Genomic DNA, 24,742 nt, shown 5'->3' with positions numbered 1-24,742 from the left:
GACGCGTTGCGGGACATCAAAGCCCCACTGGGCTACGCCCTTGGAGAGATGGAGCACGAGTGGGAGAGCGCATGAGGATGAGTATGAGGAGAAGAAGAAGTAACGGTAGCATGCAAAATGTATGGGCACATGTTGCCAAAGCAGCCGCCAACATTATAAACAACTTCTCGACTCAACTCGTCGCGCAGTTGTTCTTGCTCGGCTGAGACGGGGGAGGGAGGCCGTAGAAGTAGGGACTCATAGGCATGGCAGGTTCTGCTCGTAATTGGCAAATGAACGAGCAACGTCGACGCCAATGTACGAGTAGACAACGGTGACGAGGCAGTGGCAGTGTATAGTATGGCTGTCTATGCTGAATGTTGCAATGTGTGTTTTTGTTGTTGTTGTTGTTGTTGTTGCTACTGCAGCTGCAACAACGACAGCAACACCGAGAGCGACAAGCACATTGCAAATCTCAGTTGCATTTCAATGCGCTTAATTACGAGGGTGGCAACTGTGCGAGTCTGGCTGGCGCGCAAATATGCAGGCAGACAGACAGACGGACAGACAGACAGACTGAGTGTCAGCCAGTCAGTCATGTCATTTAAGGGGTGGACGCTGCACTCGACGAAAAAATGCATCAGAAATATATTTCAATTTTTACTTTAATTTCAATATTACATAATATCACATGTCTCATGTTTACAAGATTCAATATGTTTCATTGTCATAAGGAATTGGCTGCAGCTCCATTTTAGTTTGAAAACTATAAATTTTAAAATTATGTTTTATATACTTCCACAAGAGATTTTCAAATCATATGTATTTAATATTAAAACGTTTTCAAAATGTCAGCCCTCATAATGGTAATGAAATTTGATTTAATTATATGTTTTTATGTTATTATGTTTATCAGATCTATAAATGTAACTTCTTAATTTAACTGAGAAATGTATTGCACTATTGTTTTTAATTTAATGCACTATTGTTTTTTTTTTATTATGTTTATATATTCGTAAAATGTATCTAGTTTTTTGAGTCCGAGGCTATCAAATTATTATAAACAAATCTGCCATTGTAAGAAAGAACATAATATATAACATTATATGTTATGCTGGAAAGATTAAACAAAATAAATAATTCAGATAATGTTTAGGTTTAGGTGTTGTGCTTAGTCTCTCACCTAATGGAGTCTGGCAAGAGCTACTCGTATATGAATTGTTTCTTTAGAGTTTTCTGATTGAACTTGAATAGTTGAGTCAAATGTCTTTTGATTATGTACTTTGACAATAAAGTCAACAAGTAATAAAACTTCTCGCGTACACTTTAAAAGAATTTAGATTGTTTTGACTTATTCCTTTTCTACTTGTAATTTGTTCAGTGTACTGAGCCTCTTGGTAGGTAGCTGCCACTTAGCCATGTATCCGCGTATCAACGTCATGTTTGGCAAACCCACAAAGCTAAGCTTCAGTAGCATTCCACTGCTCAAGCTTTTACCCTCCTCCCCCCTCCAACACCATTCCACACACACACGCATGCAAGTCATTACTCGTCATTGGCTCTCTTCAAAGAGCACGCGCGCACGCCTCGCCTTGCGTAAACATTTTACACTTCAGATCCGGTCATGTTAGGTGGGAACACCCACCAACAACCAACAACATGAAACAACAACTTGCCACAGCAGCATGCAACATGCAACGTGCACAACAACAACAACAACAATCTAGATCTACGCCCACTTGCGCTTAATTAAATCGCTAAATGCCTTGCATTTGTTGTTACTTACCAGCACTCTTGGCTTGCGAGCGCGTTGATGTATGACAACAACAAAAATAATATCACGGATGCATAAATAAGTTGTCGACACAACAACAATAATAAGAACCACAACAACAAGTGCCAACAAGACATTTTTTCACTGCCCAAATCATCCAAAAAATATTAGCAAATAAAAAAGTTGCAAAATAAATTTTATGCAGACATCGCCACATTTTTGATAACAGTTCTCCCAAACAAGCAATAGATAGGTAGGGTATTCCATAGTCAAATGTCAAATGATTAAAATGATAATACGCTGTGAGCTTTAAGTAATGCATACTTTCCGTTTTAATATTCCTGCAGACCAAGAAGTATAATTTCCGCTAATCCTCAATAGATGCACAAATTATTATTCATAAATCTATTCTAGTTTTATGCACAAATTATAATGATCTCTCTTTCATATCTTAGAGCTTCTCTTAGATATTTCCAGAAGAATCTCTGACCACATTTTCTAGAGTAATTCAAACTAAACTTTTCAATATTGATTTGTTAGTAGGTAATATAAACAGCTTTTACTAAATCAACAAATGAAATATGATTCTATTTTTCTTGGAGTAGCTTTTGAAGAAAGTTAATTGTTGTTTTATAAACCATAAAACATATGTTAAATAAACATTTTACAAAAAAGGAAAAGGTCTTTGAAAATTCATGCAATTAACAAAAAGCAGCGCTAAGCTCAATAAACAAAGTTCTTTCATATCTTTATTTAGTTTAGTTGAGCAGAGCTTTCAAATTTAATTTGTAACTCAACATAAATACTAAATAAATTATTTATTTATTTTGCTTTATTTGCCAAAAAAAATTGCCTAAAGCTAGCTGAATTATAAAAAATCACAGCCTAGAACTATATCTTTTTATCTGACAAATGAAGCTTCCGTCTCCCCCTAATAAATGCAAGGATCACAATTGCTTTAGGGACCAATTTGCCAATTCTTTAATCCTTGTGGCCTGTACAAAAAATAGGCCACAACCAATCAAATTTTGAACTTTATACACATATTTATGTATATTTTATCAGCAGGCCAAAACAAAAAGTAATCAATCTATTTATATGCATACTATGTATGTGTTCTCTCCCACCTCAATCGAATACAATTTATTTGAATTAAAATCATATTTCACATAGCAATTTAGCTATATAATCGCCCAGTCGACAAATTGCATTTTCCACCCCCAAAATGCCAGAAAGTTATCTCAAGTGGCGCACTCAGGGAAGGCCACACACAACCACAACCACAGCAACACTATCACACTCGAGCTCCCTCACTGTCCGGCTTGTTATCAAATTAATTTAATCAGTTTCAATTGTTTATGTTTTAGTTTTCCATTTTTTGTTGCTGCTTTTTTGCATGATTTGTGGTCCCTAGACACGCTAGATGTGTGCTTAAGGAGAAGCCAAGCCCCTTAAGACCACAATAAATGGCATTGCATAAGTTACAATTGACTTGTGAAATGGAGAAATAGAGCATTTTTCCATACGCTTTATGGGTCAAATATTCTTGCTTTTGTTTTGTTTGAGCCGACAAATTGTTAGGCCCATTAAAATGTGCTTTAATGGTCAGCAATTGGTTTGATGGCAAACATATGTGGGTTGGCGTCATCGCGCTTCCCCCCTTCTCCTCTTTTTTTCTTTGTTGCTTGACACCTACTTGGGGCACAATGTCTAGCTCTTAAATGGGGTACTCATTGCTTGATACTTGTGGTGTAATAGATTTTCAATTTGAATAACATATCAATGAAGTGTCATAGTCATAAGTGGGTTGGGAAACATCCATCTAATGATTGATTGCATACGAGTATGTAACAATGGAACGAAATCGTCAATTATTTGAATAATAAAAATGCACACTCTTATATTTATTTGGACTTTGTGTGTTAAAATGAAATATGAAATATATTTCTATATTTCGAAAGAAAAAAAAACGGCATATTACAGCAAATTTGAATAACTTTGAGCTAGAATCAGGATTAAATAATAGATATTAAGAATATGATTTCTATTTTAGACATTCTTGCATTTCAATCAGCTTCCTAGATCACACTTAACAATTTTGCGCCCCATACAGGATGCCAAAGAAATAGCCTGAAAACAAATGTTAGATATCAGGAAATAAGATTCTAGCACACTGCTTCATCGCACAATTTGACGCCCCACATCGGGCGCCAAAGAGATAGCCTTAAACAAAACAGTATATACCACGAAATAAGCTTAACTGTAAAGTGGTCAGCTCCCTAGAGCTCAAGGGTATTTGGTGCCCCGCATTGGGCGCCCTGCCACAGGCTCTGGCTAAATAATCTGTTTCTGCATTTGACTGAAGCTAGAAGTTAGTGCCATTTACTTGCCTTCTGACTGCCAAGCATAAATCACGGTTGAGGCAATGAAATTTATGCGTAATTAATGCAAACTTTCGACAACAGAATCCAACTTAAACAACTTGGAAGTAGCCGCAGGGCGTGCTTAACCGAAATTGACAGTTTTGGCGCTGCCAATAAAATATTCAAATTATGCTAATTCCGACTACAAGAATTTCGCATTGACCGAAACATTTAATATGCATTAGGGAAGAGGATTTATCTGACTCCATTCTGAATGACGGCGCACGTCTATGATACGTTTAGCGCAATTAACTTGCTGGAAATTCCCACAATGATGAGCGATTATGTTGCACATTAGAACAGGGAAGCGGGGCAGGGGCGAGAGCGAGTCTGGCAGGGGATTAAATGCAGCAAACAACTAAATAAACAAAGGCAACGGCAACGGCAATGGCAACAACTGACGCGTGCTGCAGCAGGAATATAGGAATAAAAAGCAATTGTATCTTATAGATACACTCCACCTATCTACCTACCTACACCCAAGCGACCAAAGCCAACCAAAGTGAGAAAAGTCGCACACAACAATGTTCAAATGGGTAGCTACCTTTGCAACAGCGCTACTTAATGGACCAGAAATGCGTCATGCAAACAGTACAGAGCCGCACAATCCTCATCCCCTCCCCCTCTCTCTCTCTCTCTCTGTCCTCTATCAGCCGTGTCCGTAAGGGTCGCCTTCGCCCAGGCCCTGGCCTCGGTCTCTACCTCGGTCTCAGCCTCTGCCTCGCATGCAAACAAACAAAACCCGGAAGCGAAATGTGAAGCGGCGCAACGACAACGCACGAGGCCGGCGGCACTTGAGCACGATGCCACCCTCCTGCCCTCCCCATCCCCCCCTCCGTCACTGCCCAACCCACTCAACGGGATTCTACGTCCAACCGGCATGCTCGTCCTGTTAAAGGAAGCGCGCGTTGAGTGCTTTATTTGAAAAGCGACCGTGTGCATGCATTGGAAAGGGGATACAGATGCAGCGTTGGTGTTGGTGTTGCTTTTGGTGCTGCTGGTGGTGGGCGTCGCCTCCCCCCACCCCCTTCAGCTATCGCCTAGCTGCAGGCCAACATTGAGCGGCGCTGTTGATGTGAATGACGACGTTATTTCTGTTGTTGTTGTTGCTGTTGTTATTGTTGTTGTTGCCGGCAGCGTCGCATATTTTTATTGCCAGCGAATGCTGTTCAGAGCAACCCTACAGTGGGGTATGTACTAGGTAGAGGTAATGAGCCCATAAATTATATTTTCGTTTTTTATTATTTTGTATTTAATTTTTTCATTGCTGCTATTTCTACTCCTTTCCATTCTTTCGGGGATTACAAAAAATCCGCTGCGTGTGTGGCGGCCATTCAAATGGGCAATTGATTGTGGGAATGTGTGTTGCTGTGTGCGGGGCTCGCCAGAGCTGTGGCACAAGTAAACGTTTTCAGCTTCAATGTATATAATTCGAGTTGCTTTTGTGTATGGAATTATATTTACTATGTATATATGGGTTCAAAAATGTCTTGCAAATCAGACAATCTCGTCTTTGTTTCTCGAAAATATATATGAACAATGAATAACAAATATTATCATACGCATTAGGCGTCTTGCGATTGCGCTTCTTTTTTCTTCTAACTGAGAATTCAAAAATTTCGCTATAAAAAAACTTCTATCTTTTCTAAAATATCACAACCGATCGTATAATTATTAGGTATTTTATGAAGGGATTATTATTATATTTTAATTACCTGGAAAAACAACATTATAATGCTTTTAAAATGATCCTAAGGCAACATGTTTGGGAATAACAAATTTCCAAACTTTACAATTCTTAGTTTCTAAGAGCCATATTTTTAAATGGAGATGGTTTGCTTTCCTAAAATATTTTTTTATTTACAATGCCCTTTTTTTAAACGGACATGGTTTGCATTCATGAATGATTTGTTAATTTATAATGTCTCTAATTAGAAAGCAGGAATATTGACGTTTCTAAAACCTTAAAATATACCTCGATGCCTAATAAATGATTACTGGCTCTTTATTATACTCTGTACATGAAATGTACAAGAGTATATTAGGTTTGCGGGAGCTGAAAAATGTAACAGGCAGAAGGAGGCGTGGCAGACCCCACAAAGTATATATATTCTTGATCAGCATGACGAGACGAGTCGATCTAGCCCTGTCTGTCTGTCTGTCCGTCTGTCCGTCTGTCCGTCTGTCCGTCTGTCCGTCCGTATGAACACCTGGATCTCAGAGACTATAAGAGATAGAGACACCAAATTTTGCACAAAGATGCGTTATGTGTGTATTCTATACGAGTTTGTTTTATTTTTTTGATTTTCCCCCCCACTTCCCCCCTATGGGGGTTTTCCCGATTTTCCATTCGTATAATCGCCTATATCTCGGAGACTATAAGACCTAGGAACACCAAATTTTAGTCCCAGATGCCTTATGTGAATACGCAGAAAATGTATATTTTGGAATTCCCCTCCCTCCCCCCTCTACCCCGCAAATCGTAACTCCCGTAATTCTTGGAATTTCGAACTAAAATTTTGGAAATACCCCCAGTTGGTTATTATGTGTCCGTATGCCAAATTTCATTATGATAGACCGATTTAACAAGAAGTTATAGCCATAAATATATTTGCTGATGCAGCGCTGCTGCAGCGCTGCTCAAGCGCTGCCCGCGGCTGTTGTTGATGTTGCTGTTTGGTTGACTGCGAAAATGCTTACACAGACACGAATAGATGCGCATAGGCATACATACACTCACACAGACGCAATTGCTATGTAAATGTGCAATTATACACCCTTTACGTGAGTTCGAATACCGAGAGAGGTAAAATCGATCAAATTTTTTTTTTTATTTTCTTAATTTTTTTATTTTCTATAATTATTGTAAACATATGTACAGAGTATTTCAAAGTCGGGACACCCGACTTTAGCTTTTTTACTTGTTTTTTATAATCCTATTTTACAAGAGAGTCAGAAGAGTTTAACTATAATGGTATTTCAAAATGTTTATTTTTATATTAGCATGAAGTGAATCACAAGTTGCACTCAATCTTTTCTTTTTAATGTCTTAAGATCTAAAAAGTTTTGTTATTTAAAATTTATATAGTTAGGCTTTCAAATTAGTGAACATTCATATTTAGCTACAAAAATTCAATTCAATTTATTGTACCGTTTCTTGGCTATTAAATAAGATACGACAATAGACAAATACTTTTTGTCTTTATTGGCAAAAAACATGGCTTTTGTGAATGCCAGATTTTCTTTTAAATAAAATAATATTTTATTCTTTTGCTTTGGCACAATAAGTATTTATTTTGACAAATATTTATTGGCAAGAAAGTTGCTTCAAAGCTTACATACTTATATGAATGCCAAACTTTCATTTAAATGATTAAATATTGTCTCTTTTTTTGGCAAGAATAAACTTTAAGTGAAGCCAAAATCATTCCATAAATCTCCTAAATTCAACTTTAGCGCCTAATTTATACAATGAACTAATTACTAAATGAACGATTCCATCCTCATACTTAGTATTAAGGCATCAGCAAGCCATTCAACCACTCGTGTGTACTCGTATATACTTGTAGTTATCTCAACTACTTTCCAACTTTTTCAAGTCCCCCTTTGTGTCGGCCCCACACGCTGTCTGCTCAATTAGCAGATTATCCCCAAAAGTGCAGGGCAGACAATGCAACTCATGCGCTACAGTAAGCCGCTTTGATCTGCTGCCCCAGTCTGCTCAGAACTCATCATTACTCATTATGCCAACGCACAGTCGAATACTTTCCAACTCCAGCTCGGAGTCGAACAAAAACCAAAAACCCGCCACTAAATGCATTTTAAACATTTAAACATATTTTGCGGCACTTAAGTGCTCCAAATTTTAATTACTTGCAATGTTATCAGAGTTCTAGTTGCGCGCTCGCCCAGCTCCCGCCATAGCGACTCTGCTTTCCCCTCTCTCTTCTCTTTCCTACACTCTGCACGCTCTCCCCCTGCACTCACAATTCCCCCGCTGTTCCATTTTGTGAACGAGCGTGAAAGTATTTCAGTATTTCAGTTGCGTGGGAAGTTGTGGACGAGAAAGAGAGAGCGAAAGAGAGTGGTGGGGTGGTGGCGTGTGAAATTTTCCAATAAAGTGCATTTGTGAAATATGTTCCTATAATTTCCTTGGCTTCAAATTTTCATCTGGCAGCAGATTGGGAGTAACTGTGCCATATAATTGTGCGGGAAGTAATTAAAATTTAACATAAATTATAAATTGAAGCGTAGAGAAAGTATACCGCATGAGGAAATTGAAATTGGGGGTTTCTTGTATCCTATATGAGTACAGCTAAACTTTTTTTTTACCTAGCTTTTTAGATATCCCTCTGGAAATAAATACAAATACATTTCTACAAATACAAATTATATTGCAAATTATATGTTTTTTCTTGTCAATCCAAATTTTGATCTTATTCATTAAAATGTTGTATCTAAAGGAATTGCTTTTAGGACATTTTTATATGTCTTATTAGAAGAATAATTAAAAAACCTCTTTCTAATATTTTTGATAAAGATTTAGAAACCTATGTAAAACCATATATACAATTTAAGAAACTTTTAAAGAACTTCATTATGTTTCCTACCAATGAAAAAATTAAAAAGCCTAATTGATTAACTCCATGTACAGTAAAATATTTAAAAAGTCCACTAGAAATACGAGGAACATTTCTGAGATACATATGTACATATGTACTTGTATATTAATCCGACAAATTTTTGGGGACATTTTAGACTACCCTAAAAGTACTTTTATTTTCTTTCATTGCATATGTTAGAAATTGGGTCTCCCTCCAAATTTTCCAGCGAACCATATCTGCTGCAACCCGATGACCCAATTTATATCCATTTGCTTTAGATCAGCACAATAGATATACATAGATCTAATGTGGACAGCCAGCATATGCGTTACGTTTAGTCCAATTTTGCGCTAATCAAAATATCAAATGGAAATCAATCTGAGCCCCCAAAACAATTTCCATTCGCTGACACAAAAATTGTACATGCAGCTAGCTCCGGTCGTTGGCGGCGCACGAACAAACGAACAAACGAATAAGCGAACGACCGGATCACAGACCATATAATTTGTGCCTTCAATCAAAGTGACTGACTGGCGACAAGACGACGAAATGTTGCGAACTGGATGCAGACATGGGCCGCCCGGAAGGCAGCCAGGCAACCAACCAGCCAACCAACCAAACAAACAGCCAGCCACATGGTTCGTCCAGTCAGCCAGGGAATAATTTCTATGTCACGCGTGATAAAAGTTGCACATGGCACGTGAAGGAGCCCCTCAACTCGACTCAACAAAATTGCATCGGAGCCGACATCGTGATTACTGTGCTGGGCGGTTTATTTTAAATTTAATTTAGCGGTAATCCCGTGCAGCATCTGAGTTATTTAAAAAGTATTTTGCGCAGCGCATAAATTACATTCGCTGCGCTCGAGCGCAGGAGAGCGCTAGAGGGAGAGAGAGTTTTCCATTCCATTCCATTTCACTCTCAAGCACATCACTCTCTCGATTAGAGCCACAACAAATGCGATTCGTTCCGCACTCGACTCTCTGGCCAACGATTTGCTGATGATGTTCATTTGCTGCCGTGAATTAGTCGCGGCTGTTAGCGTGTCTGCCTCTTTTATTATCAATGCTCATCTTTTTGTTGGGCCACAAAATGCGTGAAATGTGCGTGAGAGTGTTTTTTGTTGTTGGCGTTGTTGTTTATGTGTGACCCAATGATTGTGCCTTGAATGCGGGGCATTGAAACATTTTCAAATGCGAGGATATTAGCAACATTAGCATTAACAGCTAATATTCAAATTACTGCCGGATGAAAGATGTAAATGAATGGGGAATGAAGATGTCAGTTGAAGATAAGAAAGCGAGAGTGATTTAAGGCGTGAAAGAACTTTAAATAACTGACACTTTGTTTATTTTAAGAGCTATTTTATTTAGGCAGTTATTTTGAAATTTTTTTAAGTGCGAAGTCGGTCGAAACGATGTAAATAAATATCGTTTGGTTTTCATATTGTTACTGACACACGCGATCACTAAAACAAAACGATACTATTGTGATAATTTTTTCATGAATTGGTAGATAATCGGCCATTTTTTTCGATAATTAGTGCGAGGAGTATTTTATTGACAGTGCGGATTGTTGCATACATAGATTTTAAATTGTTTGTTTGTATATTATAGACATTTCAAGAGAAAAATATTTTTTTATTGTAGCAAAAAAGAGCTGAAAAATGATAATAAATAAATAATAATAATAATAAAATCAGAGTTTTATCAATTGGATATTGTAAATAGGGTGATTTCTTAATTTTTTAGTGAATATCTTGATAAGCGATATTTTCAAATATGGAGAAGGCTAGTATTTTCTATCCAGTTGTTTTTTCTGAGGCCTAGTTACAGTTTTGGGTAGGTTTTGTGATTCCTTCACCACCAAAAACTAAATGTTCTGATTGTGGGGTAATATTTTCAATTTGGGGCTGGTTTTGAAACTTTTCGCTGTTGTTTTCGTAAAGGCCTAACGTACACCGATATGCATCGATAATTGTAACGTATATGTAACATTTGAATAAGAGTATATATTGATATGGCGTGGGTGTAGGGACACACTGAAAATAAGAAGAAGAGTGAATGGACGTGTGAAGTGTGCAAGAAGCTGAAATCGTAATAAATTCAAGCAATCCGAAGCAAATAAAGTTTAATAAATATACGAGGCTTACATATTAAATATTTCTTAGATCGTTAGAGACTTTTTTATACTTATAGGTCGGTTAATTGATCTGCTTAAGCTTTATATCTAAGGCAAGTATGTTTGTACATATGTATAGCTATCTACTTGTAGTGTCAATATTCATGCGTCCCGTTTATAAATTGCCAGTCATTTGGAAACTTAACCTAGTGTATGTATCTTTCATTTAATATTAATTGCACATTTTTAAAGTGTTACGCACTTACGTTTAGGGCGGCACTTCGTCTTATCTGTTAAACATCAAACCATTAAATGCCACTGTTAAGTTGTTAATGAAAGATCTCTTGCCCTCAACCAGCTGCCAATTACACTCAGTCTGGGTATTTGGGTCGCTCAGACACATAGAGTCCGAACTTCGTGTGGGGTCTTGCACCAAATTTCACACAAAAGTTTTGCAGCGTCACGTTTCTCGCATGATATAAACCCTTACCTCGGCTATCCAGCACAAACGGCACATCCAATTTTTGACCCAAAAAGGCAAAAAGTGTGGCCCATAAACAAAACAAAAAAGTTTTGTAGATGCTTTTTTACTTTTGTACTGTTAGACTGTTGTTGGATAGCTTGACCGCAATGTCCACTTCAGTGCCAGGCAGTTAGAGAGTCGCCCACATGGACAGTGCCATGCTAATCTCTCTCAGAGCGGACTACACTTGAAAATATTGTGTGTTTGTAGTCCGCATTCTGGGCAGCTACTCATTGTTTACACAGAAATAAAAACAACAACTACAACTACAGCTCGACTGGCCCAAAAAGTCAATACGATGCCGCGCACTTCAGTCGGTCAGAGTCATAAATTACGCCATCCCTAGGGTGCTATTGAAAAATATGTGCGTCTGCCTGCCCGCCTGCCAGCCTGCCGTTCGGGGCAAATAGTCAGCCTGGCATGTAGTAGGTCCGTATGTCTGTATACTTGTACAAACATACATACATATATATATTTATATATATCTTTGTCTGTATTGTGCTGCTGCCCCAAGGTGCTGGTCTCGCTCCTGCGGCTGCTCTCGTTTTGCCTGTCAAAATTGTTCATAAATTTCGGACTACCCTCAAATTTCGGCACACAGGAAGTTACTGTTTAGCTAAACACACGACTTTGCGTGAATGTTTGCTTTGGCTTTTTGTTGATTTTTGCCACAAAAGGTACGGACAGCCTAACACCTTGTCTTGATGGTCGGATTCTGTTCTTTGTGACCGAGCCAGCCCCGACCATTAAAGGTGGCAAAAAATAACATTCATGGTTTGCTCTAGTGATGGGCGCGGCTTGTAATTGTGAGCCCGATGGCAATAATGTTCTTGAAAGAGTGGAAAAGTGGTTAAAAATGTGATTTATACATATGTCCAGCGAAATTATTTATTTTGGCTCGTTGTATTATATCTGGATTTATATATTACGTTAAGCCTTTAAGCCCATTTTAAAATTGTTACCTTTTTGGAGTTATGACATTTACAAATAATAGAACATTAGATCAAAGATTTCAGTTTTTTCCAATCTAGTAAAAAATTAGTGATTAAGAGGCTTTTTTGTATTTAAGCAAATTTTTAATAGCTTTGCGTTTCCATAAATTCTTTCTGAATACAAATAATATAAGCTTAGTACCACTAATGCACTCCTCTTTGAATTTATGTAAAGGTCCCTTTAAAGTTTCATTAAGAGATAATATTAAACTACTCATTATATAAGAACTTTCCCAATCAATTGCACGTGCAAACTGTTAAAACAAGAGTTATTGAATCTTTTGGGGAAAAACCAATTCATTTCTGAATCTGCAAAATAATTTCGACACAACATTTCTTTATCCACATAAAGAGATAATATTAAACTACTCATTATATAAAGACTTTGCCAATCAATTTCATGCACAAACTGTTAAAACAGGAGAGAGAATCTGCAACATAATTTCCATACAACATTTTTCTTTACCCACACACTTTCCACTACATAGTTTAAATCACTTCTGGGTCAAGTTAGAACGAAAGGGCTTTTCTATTCTGCATATCAGGTAGAAAAGATCTCATCCACCTAGAGTTTATTGTGTCTATTGCGACGCATGTATAATCCACCTTAAGTATGGATTTATTCCCCCAATTTAAACTCTCAAGTGTATTCCTATTTTTGGGGCTTGGAAAATAAATCTAAAGGCGGTTACTTCTGCCACATATCCCCTAATCATTCATATCGATGTTGCCATCTCTAGTTTCTTGCCGCAAAGTCTTTCTGACTGCGTGGCCAGCCAGGCTACACATGCAAATCAAACCGCAGCGCACACATTAAAAGTTTGACCCAGCAGCAGCAGAAAACTCACCTAACTGGAGCATTCAACACCTGCCACAGCTACCCCAAGCCCCCCACCAGCCTTGCCCCAACCTTCAAAGCCCCCGCTGCCATGCTTTATGACTTGCCATAAATTTTATAGCCAGCGCCTAGACGTTCAAGCGGCAACTATGCAGCAGCAGCATTGGTGATAAAAATTTCATTACGACACGCAAAAAATAAAGAAGAGGAAGGCAAAGAAAACAGAAAGCAAAAAATTGAAAGAAAATTTTACACCAGTGGCAAATTAATGGCAAACGTTCAGTCCGACAAATCACAGGGAATACGAGCATGTGAATGTTTGGGTCCCATCTTCGGGGCAGGTGTTGCTGCCGGCTTTAGGGGCTGTCCATGCCATCGGCACGCAATGGAGCGTGATATATGCAGGGATATATGTATGTAGGTGTAGGTGTAGGGATGGGGATAGGGATCATGCGTGTCGACTTGCCTTTGGATAATAATCACATTAACTTTTTCAGATAATCACATTAAATTTAAGACTGGCTTTTTACGTTGCTTTGATTTTTATGAGTCAATAATTTGCACTTCTTGTCGGTCACGGGTTGGGGGAGCTGGTTGGCTGTCGGGCTGGCTGGTGGCTGGTGGGTTACGTTAGCTTCTGATGCTACTTTGATAAGCCACCTACACACACCCACATACTCGTATAGGAGGAGCTCGAAAGGCAGGCAATCGTGAAATTTTGTGGGTGCTGCTGCTTGTGGTTGTTGGGAGCGCATTGGTTGTAAAAGCTCTTAGGTGAGTAAGGTTTAGCCGGGAGAAGTTACCACAGAGTTGGGGATTGGAGTGGCCAGTTTATTGTTGATTAAAGCTACTTGAGCAATCAGCTAAATTAATTACACATTAGTAGAGAATAATTGCGTTGTTTGAGTGCCTTGACCCAAATCATGGTAAGTGCGCTAATTAGCGTTCGAAATATATACGAGTACAAGTATATGGAATTCTAATTCTGACCCACCGAGTTGAATGATTAAGTACCACATACATGGTGGTAGTGGGAGGTCTTGATAAAGCTAGAAGGTAATTAAACATTTCATCACTTAACGCATTTAAAGTAATTAGCTCAATTTGATGGTCTTACTTACTTTTAGGAACTTACGAATAGTGTTTTTTAGGTAAAGCTCTTCATCAACGACTTTTGCAGAGCTTAAGCGTCAGATAACAGACTAAAGAAAGGTTTCAAACTCTTTGTTCAACATAACTTTATATATATTTAAATATGTGGTTCAAGATTATGTGGAACACTCTTTCGATGTGTGAATACTCCTCAGCTTGATTTTCTAATAGCACTTGAAGTATCTCAGCTTTATGAAACTGAATTAGTAGCTGTGAGTGAGGAGGGGAGGATGATTTCTTGGCGTTTATTCGTTAGTGCTGTTTAGAGGTCTATCTGGAGTGATTTCTCTTCGGAACACTAGGGTTGCCCACTCCTGATCACTTCTAGCGTTGAGCTAGACAGTAACAAGGTAAATGTTCAGCCAACTTTTATACTTGTAGTAAGGGTCTCTACTGTAAACAATCTCTTTTATAGATTTGCCTATAAAAAGCTTAATAGTTTTTTTCAATTCAGAGATACCTTGGTGCTCCTGATTTGTCTTCCTAATTAAATTGCTGTTTCTTTTAGCACCTTTCAATGAACGCATCAGTTACATTGAACTTGTTGGCCATTCCTTGAAGTTGGCCAACGAACATCAAACCAAATTAACATTTTTAATTGAAAAGCCACATAAGAAATTGGAATGTAACAAGAAAAGCAGCACACAGCCATAAAAGTAAATGCACTTTTTATGGTTTGTCATAGAGATCTGTAAGCATTTGAGGTCATAATTTATGCGACGTGACGCCCACTTTGTCCGAGCAGGGCCTTGAATTTATGGCCAAACAGCGAAGTGAATTGCATCGATGATGTTGCTGCTCTGCTGCTGCTGCTTCTGCTATTGCTGTTGCTGTTGCCGATGATGATGATGTTGTTGCTGAGGCTGATGCTGAGCTGTTGAAGTGAGGCGATAATGTAGAGAAATATAGTATGTGTACGCATGTACGAGTATCTTCTAACTCGTTCAGGTCCGAGCCCAAGTCGCGTTGATTGCGTCTGGCCTGCAGGCAAAAACGCAGCCAAAAGTGGCCGAGCGAAATCAGTGCCAAGAGTGGAGGCAAATAAATTGCAGCTGCCCGGTTGGGCGGGGTGGGGGGAGAGGTGCACCCAAGCGACCAGGGTGATGAAATACAAATAGAAATACTTGGCAGCTACCGTTGTCTGTCTGCACGTCTGCTTGCCTGCTTAGCTGCTTGACTGCCTGACGGTCTGGTGATGAAGTTGCCACAACTGCAACGACTGCAGCAGACAACAGGCCACTTCACATGTCCTTTGGCTTGTTTGTCTTTCACTCTGACGCTTCGGTCGCTCGCTCGCTCGCTGCTCAGTCAAGTTGTTTGAGCAGACGACGACGCAGCAGTTTTGCAACAGACGCAAACAGGCAACATCTTTGCCGACAAGGTTGCCAGCATCATCTAGCATCGCACGAATCATGACCATTTGGGCATAAAAATTACCCCACCTGGCCCCACTCCCCCCACTCCGCCACTCCTTCACTTGTGCTGCCTTGTATGGCTCGCTGACTTGCCTTGTCTTTGCTTGACCTTTTAAGGCCCGCTCGCTCGCACCGGGTGAGTTACCGGTCGTGGCTGGCAGTGCAGAGTCGAGTCTGTGATTTAATCAGCCGCAGCTATATGCAAGCTCATCAGGCTCGGAGGCATCATGGGCAGAGAAAAATGGTTGTACCTTTTGTTTGTCTTTGGCGCAGTTGGCTGAATTGTCGACAATGCCGGAGTAAGCCGTTGAGGGAGTAATTTCGCAGCTCTGTCAGGATTCGTGCTTCAAGTACAGCACTTGAAACTTTTTTAAATTGTCCGAGCTCCATTTATAGTTCGGTTTTAGCCCACAAATTATGGACAGTGCTTGGGGGAATGCTGATGTTAATCGAAATGGATGAATATGAAGTGGAATGGCAGCCAAGTTTGAGCTTTGAACTTGAAAGTAAAAGTAATTGTCCGAATGGATAACATTTTAGAAAGTAGCTTTGCGCGAAATATACTAAGTAAGTACTAAGTATATAGGGCGCTGGAAAATTAAGCCCAAAGCTGAAATTAAAATGTAAAGTCTTCTTCGTCACATTTGAAACTCTCTTCCCCTTCTAGAAACCGTTTGGTAATTCTTTTCGCACATTTTCGCCAACTATTTTGCACTTGGATTTCAATATTTTTTGCAGCCTACATAATTTGTCCATTCAGAGCTCAACCCTTACACACAAACGCCTTCGGTGCAGCCAAGCAAGCGATTTAAATTCATGGCTCGACATCTATTTAATTTCAATTACAACCCTAAGAGTAGCTACGCAGACACATAAACCAAAAGTTTTTGTGCAAAAAAACCTTAACAACGCAATTTTTGCGCCCCAAATACGTTTCAGCCCCCTCACACCCTCCGCCCCAGAGGATAATTTATGCAAACCCAAAGCTCATATAGCGAGAGGGTGCTAGAGACAGTAGACTAACGTGATCTAGTAGTGGGTACTGGATATATATTTTATGCTTATTCTTAACATATTTTTTTTATGCTAATGCTGCGGCTCCAGCTCCAGCTCCGTCCTCATTGCGTCATTTGGATGGCGTGGATTTTGCAGGCCATAAATTCGAAATTGTCTTTTGACACATGAATATGTTGTGCATTAAACCAGACGAGGCACAGACTCAATTCCAGACCCAGACCCATACCCACAGCCAGACCAGCGGCGGACCAGACGACATTTTTATTATTATCAATATATGTCTGGCTGCGTTGGCCCATTGCCCGCTTCCCACTGCTCCTCGCCGCTTGATGATGATATTGGGCACAGTTCTGATTTAAGGCCATTACAACATCGTAGTCATAGTCGACGTCGTCGTCGTTGTCGTCGTCGTTGTCGCACTTTGAAGTTGGGCCCTGGAGCGAGTGTGTCGTATGGGGAAGGGCGAAGGGGCTGTGGGAGGGCGGCAAGGGTTGTGTTGTGTGATTTTTCGCTTGCGGCTAATGGAGCGGTCTGTCTGCAAGCATTTCGGTTTGTCATATTTCTTCATATAGCCTAGCCGGCTTTTTATGGGCTGCAAATTTGACTGCCCGATTGGGTGGAAGCCCATGCCTTAATGTCTTTAGTGTTTGCGCAAGAATCATGGCCCACATCAAATTTAATTTGTTATATGGTGGGGGATCTATTTTGGAAAACTCTAATCTTGAAACCGAAAACAAATCACTCCTCCTCCTCCAACTAGCAGTGCTGATAACATAATCAGTCTGCAGAATTTTTTCAGCTTCTTCCTTTCGTATCTCTAGTGCCAGCCAGTCAAAATATTGAACTTATCAACCTCCTGCCACACATAACCAGCAACCCTCTTCCTCGTGCTCCAGTTTCCAAGTGCCTAGAGCCAGTTGAGTGAAAACACTTTAAGAAGTTTGCAGCTTCCTTTGCATTTTAGAGCAAATACTTTTACTTTTTGGCCATTGCTAAGCGAGAATTTATGTCAGCATTGGCATTTTACAAAGTTGGTCGCCGCGTTGGCACCTTTGGCATCTCGGATGCCTTTTTGATAATGAAAATCGATTTTCGTGACAGCCAACAGCAGCAGCAGCGGCAGGTTGGTGTGGGGCCTTCAACTTCATTTGTTGAGCAATCAGCTCTAATTAGTGTAGAACAGACAGGCAGACAGATAGACAAGGTAGTTGATATGCAAAGCGGAGGAGCAAGGGTTGCAAAATAAATTGCCATTAGCTGTCTGTAATTGAGCAGCTTGGGCGGAGAAGGTGGAACGAACATAGGGCGGCCTGCAGAGTTGAATGTCTGCGGAATTTTAATTGCAATTGTCTTTGGAGTTGGGCAAAAAATGTTGCTTTAAGTGGAAAGATTGTAGTGAGTGCCATGATACTCGTAACTAGGTTAAATTACTAAACGTGTGGGCATAGCATGCAATACAGTGAATATTATCTAAATGGAAAGTGGCATTTAAAGGCGGCAGAGTTATGCAAGAAAGGTTCATAAAGGAAACCCGCCACTGGCCTAGCACGGGTGTTTCGAAGTTGAAAGAGTGGCTTTAACGAAAGTATTGCTTTCCTAATTTCTCCGAAAGAAGAAGTGCTCTGTGGTGAAGTCGATGGGCAGATAGCTACTATTTACTTTATTATACTATTATAATATCATCATACAAGTATCACATCTTCTACTTAAGCACCCACTTCTATGCAATCCATTCAGTTGGCAATTAGGCGCCCATTTTGATTTAATGAGCTCGACTCACATGTCTACTGCATATTAAGGTAACTCTTTCACCTTTTACTTATCGCCAGTTTTTTATCTGCCTAGCCCAGACTTAAGCACCCGTACGCACCACATACACACATCAACAGTTCATTATGCGACAGGATTCATATCTGCCACAGTCATTGAAGTAGAGCGCCCAACCCCGCGCGTGTCCCGCCACTCACCGCCCTCTCCCCGGGAGTCGTTACTAATTACATTTTCAAAATGCAAACGAAGCATGCATGGTGGGTTGCAGGGCGAGCTGCTACACTAATTAGTACAATATATATGTATATGTATAAATATATGCTATATGTGTGTGTACAAGTATATATGTATAGTATATAGTCGGCCGACTAGCTATGAATAAGTGGCATAAATTAAAATAAAATGTATGAAAGGTGAACTGCGACGGTGACTGCGATAAAAATCTAAAATAAACACAGGCAATGCGGCTTGCCACAAGTCTCTTCGCCCGCCACATGCAACACAACATATGCAGCAACAACATTAATTAAGCATGAACATTTAACCTGCCCCCGAGTGACGCCCCGCACAGCGGCCCTTGCCCTTGCGTGTTGTGTGCGGCGCGCTTTTCATAACTCAGGGCAATAGGTAGTAGACCCTATAGGGTCTCAACTACAATTTGTGTATAGAGGCGCCGTTTTGTTTTGAAGTCCATTCTATAAATTGATTGATTTATTGAGGCAACGTTGCAAGTGCAACAATGGGTGAAGCAACATGCCGACGAGGCGCCAGCTGTCTATGGTCAGCGCATAATTTTTATAGTTAACATAATTTAATTAAATTTATTGAGGGGTTTGTCGCTCTCACAGCAGGTACCAAAACAAACAGAACGACAGCACTTGCAGCAACAACAACAAAAATGTCAAAGTTCTGAAAAGGTACGCAAATTTCCTAGGGTTCGGGAACAAACAGGTGCCACTTAGGGGTGGCAGCAACAGAAAAAGGAGCCACTATTTGAGATCTTTGTTGGCAGTAAAGAGTGATGAGGCAAGTACAATTGTTAGCTGACAACTAGCAGGGGATCATGAAGGATTGTTACTTGGGAATCTTGAAAGTGGCCCACTCTTTTTAGTGGTAATTGTATATGAATGACCATAACTGTTTGCTCTAGGAGGTATTTATAACTTAAGAGACATCTTAGTCGAAAGTAAACACGTAAGAATGAAGCAAATACAATCGGTTGTTGGAAGCTATCAGAAGTTGAAGCACAATTGTAACTTCTGAAGAATTGTAATTCCATTCTGAAGCTCTTCAAGTATAGTACTTGATAACTTGCTAGCTTGGAATCGGTAGAACCTCAACAAAAGTTTAGAAATTTGTAACTTCAACTATACAGTTCATAAAGTACATAGGTAGTTCAGTCAACTCCTGATAAGCTTCAGTCAACTGCTTAGCATAGGAATGTTATCCAGTCATCTGGGTTCCTGGATTGTTACTGAAGAATCTTAAAAGTGTAGCACTATTTGTTAGTGGTAAGTGTATCTTAGTCGAAAGTAAACAAGAAATGATGGAGCAAATACAATCGGTTGATGGCAGCTAGCAGAAGATCAAGCAACATTGTAACTTCTGAAGAATTGTATTTCCATTCTGAACCTCAACATATGTTTAATGGCCAATGTTTTAAATGTGTACTTTTCGAAACTTGTAGCTTCAACGAGACATTTTCTAGAGTAATTACATAGGTATTTCAGGTAGTTCAACTCTCTGATAAGCTTTATGCAATTGCTTCTTATAGTAATGTCATCTGAGGTTATTCTTCCCCATCCTAGAGCTTGACAGTAACAGAATAGCTTTCTTTGGCTGCCTTGCATCTTGGCAGTTGTTTATCTGTTGTTGGTTCATCTGGATATGTCAACTCATTTGACCAATTTCTATGAACTTCCTTTTATATTTGTTTCGCTGCTTTCTTTCTGATGTAAAGTCAAGACGGAAAATTGACACGCAATTCGCAAGGTCTTACAAGATGTTGTACAATTTCTCCCCCGACTGACAAATTTGTTCGCACTTTCATTTGGGACGACCTACCCCTCAATGTTGGCTCTTTATCCCAAGGTATTTGATTAATTTGATTGATTTGCCTCGCTGCAATGCGAAAAAAATGCTGTGATGTAGCCTTTTTCGTTTTCATGCTACTACGTACATAGCCATTTAACTCCTTCAATATGTCACGAGCATGTCTAAATGGGCAGATAATGCAAGGCAAGCGTTCAGTTCGTTCGCTCGTGTTGCCAATGCAAGACGAAAATCAATTTCCAAAGTAAGGAAAATTCGTATCCCTAGTGATTGATTATGCAGCAGTATCGAGTGACTGGCAAAAGTTGTTGGCCGGGTCTGGTGGGCTCGGGTTCGGGTTCGAGTACGGGTTAGCTTGCAATGTGTCTCGCCGCCACTGAATGGGTCACCAAACGCATCATTAATTTTGTCTTCGTACATAGAGGGTACTACTTGTGTATAACAAGCCATTGTAGACATATTGCCAACATACTTTATAATGTTTGCTTCTTCTTGCTCTTATTACATTCACAGGCGTTTCCGCAGAGCTGTACTATGTACGCGAGGGTGCCATCAATGACTACGCTTTGAACTTTGCTGTGCCCGTGCCGGCCAACATCAGCGATGTAACCTTCACTTGGCAATCGCTCGTTGACCATCCGCTCCCCTATAGCATCAATGTGGCCACTTCGGATTCGGATGTCCTACCACGTCCAATGTTGAATATCTCACGCATTGGTGATGTGCCTGTAGATGCGCAAACCTGGGGCGTAAGTCTTAAGTGCTCGGGAACACGAGCTGCTGAAGTTACGGTGACAATCAGCCTGGAGGTGATACTGGATCGTGAGACGAATAACAACACAAATCTGGTGTTCAAGCGAAAGAAAATATGTTTGAAAGATGAGCCAGATGGCGGACATGAGGACTACGAGGATGAGCCACAGCATCCCGAGTTGGGAGCACACGATGGGGAACACTATGCCGAACATGCCGAGGATAATGCAGAGCATGTAATAGCAGATGGACATCTGTCGCCCAATGTGGAACAGGATACTGGAGCTCATCTGAGCACAGCAACAGAACGTGGCGCAGGACAACCAGCGGTGACTGTTGGCCGTGGTCCAGGCACAGATTACGATCCCCTGTTGCGCGAAACTATCGATCCACCCACCAGCGGTCTCATTACGCTTATCATTGGCGGCCTTTTGGCGCTTATATTGGTCTCAACCCTCATACTGATTGCCTATTGTGCGAAGGGACCCTCGAAACGACACCCTACGAACGGAGTCCATTTGATAAAGACATCCAGCTTTCAGCGCCTGCCGACCATTTCCTCGACGGCTCATAATTCCATCTATGTGTGTCCCTCGACTATTACGCCCACATATGCTACGCTGACGCGGCCCTTTCGCGAATATGAGCATGAGCCGGAGGAGTTCAATCGCCGTCTCCAGGAACTAACTGTGCAAAAGTGTCGTGTGCGCTTGTCGTGCCTGGTGCAGGAGGGAAACTTTGGTCGCATCTATCGTGGCACATACAACGACTGTCAGGAGGTTTTGGTCAAGACTGTGGCACAGCATGGCAGCCAGATACAGGTGAACCTCCTGCTGCAGGAATCCATGATGCTGTACGAGGCCGCACATCCCAATGTCCTCTCTGTTTTGGGCATTTCGATTGAGGACTATGCCACCCCCTTTGTACTCTACGCCGCTAATGGCAGTGTGCGCAATTTGAAGACATTCCTGCAAGATCCTTCGTATGCCAGAAGTGTGACTACCATTCAGACAGTGCTGATGGCTTCTCAGCTGGCCATGGCAATGGAGCATTTGCATAACCACGGCGTGATACATAAGGATGTGGCGGCTAGGAACTGTGTGTAAGTATATAGAATAATACCTCAATACCCCCTCAACTAACCCCTAACTGGCACTAAAACAGCAGAGAGCACCTTTTAACCCTCTCTATTTACTCTGATGTTCTCTTATGCAGCATTGATGATCAACTGCGCGTTAAGCTCACGGATAGCGCTCTAAGCCGCGATCTCTTTCCCGGTGACTACAATAGTTTGGGTGACGGTGAATATCGCCCGGTCAAGTGGCTATCGCTGGAGGCTCTACAAAAGTCCCACTTCAATGAGGGCAGCGATGTTTGGTCCTTTGGTGTCCTTATGTGGGAGATGTGCACCTTGGGCAAGTTGCCATATGCCGAAATCGATCCCTATGAAATGGAGCATTATCTTAAAGATGGCTACAGATTGGCCCAACCCTTCAACTGTCCCGATGAGCTGTAAGTATGGAGTGTAAAGCCCCTGATCTGAATATAGCATTTAGGCTTACCCGACATTTCTTGTTCTGCTCTGCCACTTACAGTTTCACAATTATGGCTTACTGCTGGGCTTCCATGCCAGCCGAGCGTCCGTCTTTCAGCCAGTTGCAGATCTGCCTGTCAGAGTTCCATACGCAGATCACCAGATATGTTTAACCAGCGGTGCTACAACATGCCAGAACTTGTAAATATAACAAGAAGCGTCGTCGCAAGATTTCCCAACAAACGACGGCCGCTACTTTGTATCCAAAGACATATTTAAATGATAGCACTTAAGTGGAGATCGTGGCCGGATCTTATATATTGAATCGTGATGGATATGGCGTTAGTGGATTTTAAGTGGAATCCCCCATAGGTAACTTATTTTTGTTTAAAGAGTAGTATGTGTACTAGAGAGGATGCCTATGGGCTAAAGGTTGCTGAATGATATATGATTTTCAACCGGTTGTAAATGTTTGAAATCGGAATCGGTTATTTAGGCCAAAAGACCGTTATGGCTGATACAACAAAAATGGGAGCTTTAAGGATTTTAAGCGGTTATAACCGTTTGAACCGGTTTATTGTTTTGCAAACGATTCTAAGCGATACAGAAAGAAAGCTTTTCTCAACGAGTTTACGGTTCTTAACCGAATATAACCGTTTGCACTTGATTAATTGACAAACAACTTCTGTCAAACCTATGCGAAAAATTCCGAACCGGTTATGAAGGACTTCAATCGGTTATTTGAATAAGATATTGCAGCCTACGCCCTGTTGGTCTCTATTCTTAAATGTATTATAATACTAAGAGGTAAGCTATCATGCAAGTGTTATTATAAAATATGGAAAAAGATGATGTGACGTTTCAATGCAAATACGTAGAAGTTAAAACTAACCTTAACACACCAGCCCCTAAGAACTACAATAAAGAGACAAACAAACCCAGTAAAATAAAAATCGTTATAGACTAAGCAGTTTTGGGTTGGCTTGCTGCCCACAAAAGTTTCGCGACGTACATAAAGCATTTACATAACACATACTAGCTACATACTTACATACATAGTCCAACAAATAGTAGTTGGTTCAAAGAAAAAACAACAGCAAAAAAATACAAAAATTAAAATGGAAAATAAATTAGGCTAGGCAGTGTAAAAACAAAAAACCATCCCGTTTGTCGGGCTACTTGATCGTAGTTTGAAACCGCGTTAAAGAAAAAAAAATTATCATAAATATCGTATTAAATATAGTATATGCTATATAAATATATCTACATGTATTGTAAAGGTATTGATGTATATGTCTAACAATAAGATCCTAGTGCTAGTAAACTCCATTTACCTAATGTTAGTTATGTATCGCCCAGACTTTACCAAAAGGCTCTATACATATGTATGTTTCTTTACCCTACTTAATTTTTGTTAAATCAAAAGGAATTCAAAATGCGCTGTAATTTTTGTAAAATACTTAAACCTTAACTTTTATGTTTTTACTATGATTTAAAAAAAAAGAGAACAAGTTTTCAATAAACGTCCGTGCGATTTAAAAACCAAAACCAAGAAAATGCATTTTGTCAATTGAGTTTCCGCCAGAGTAAGTAAAACATTCTCATTTCAGCCATTCCAGCCAATCGAGGCGAACCGACCACCAAACTAAAAGAAACGAAACTATCACGCCCGCCACTTAACCTAAAACAACGCGCCCTAAGAGCAATGCGTTGTTTGGGTTGCTAAGTAAACCGAGTCGCTGAGTCGCAGAGCATGCTTCTCAGTGCCATCCACTGAAGCGCACAGGCAACAATT

The 24,742-nt window shown here is 40.2% G+C and overlaps 1 protein-coding gene across 1 annotated transcript in view; it reads left to right on the top strand.

The window, feature by feature from the left end:
• The window catches only part of LOC115625733 (tyrosine-protein kinase Drl), a 31,200-nt gene extending 6,817 nt beyond the window's left edge, over window positions 1-24,383 (top strand). Inside the window, exons 2-4 of the mRNA XM_030520884.1 lie at window positions 21,174-22,515; window positions 22,629-22,925; window positions 23,009-24,383. Of these exons, the coding sequence (XP_030376744.1) occupies window positions 21,174-22,515; window positions 22,629-22,925; window positions 23,009-23,120 (1,751 nt within the window). The 3' untranslated portion in view covers window positions 23,121-24,383. The remainder of the gene's footprint in view (window positions 1-21,173; window positions 22,516-22,628; window positions 22,926-23,008) is intronic.
• Window positions 24,384-24,742: the final 359 nt, after the last annotated feature.

This window comes from Scaptodrosophila lebanonensis, unplaced genomic scaffold, assembly GCF_003285725.1.
Source record: "Scaptodrosophila lebanonensis strain 11010-0011.00,11010-0021.00 unplaced genomic scaffold, SlebRS2 tig00000080-arrow-pilon, whole genome shotgun sequence".
In the NCBI taxonomy this organism is placed as follows: domain Eukaryota; kingdom Metazoa; phylum Arthropoda; class Insecta; order Diptera; family Drosophilidae; genus Scaptodrosophila; species Scaptodrosophila lebanonensis.
Note: the sequence above shows the minus strand (reverse complement) of the source record. Positions and strands in the feature narration are given on the sequence as shown.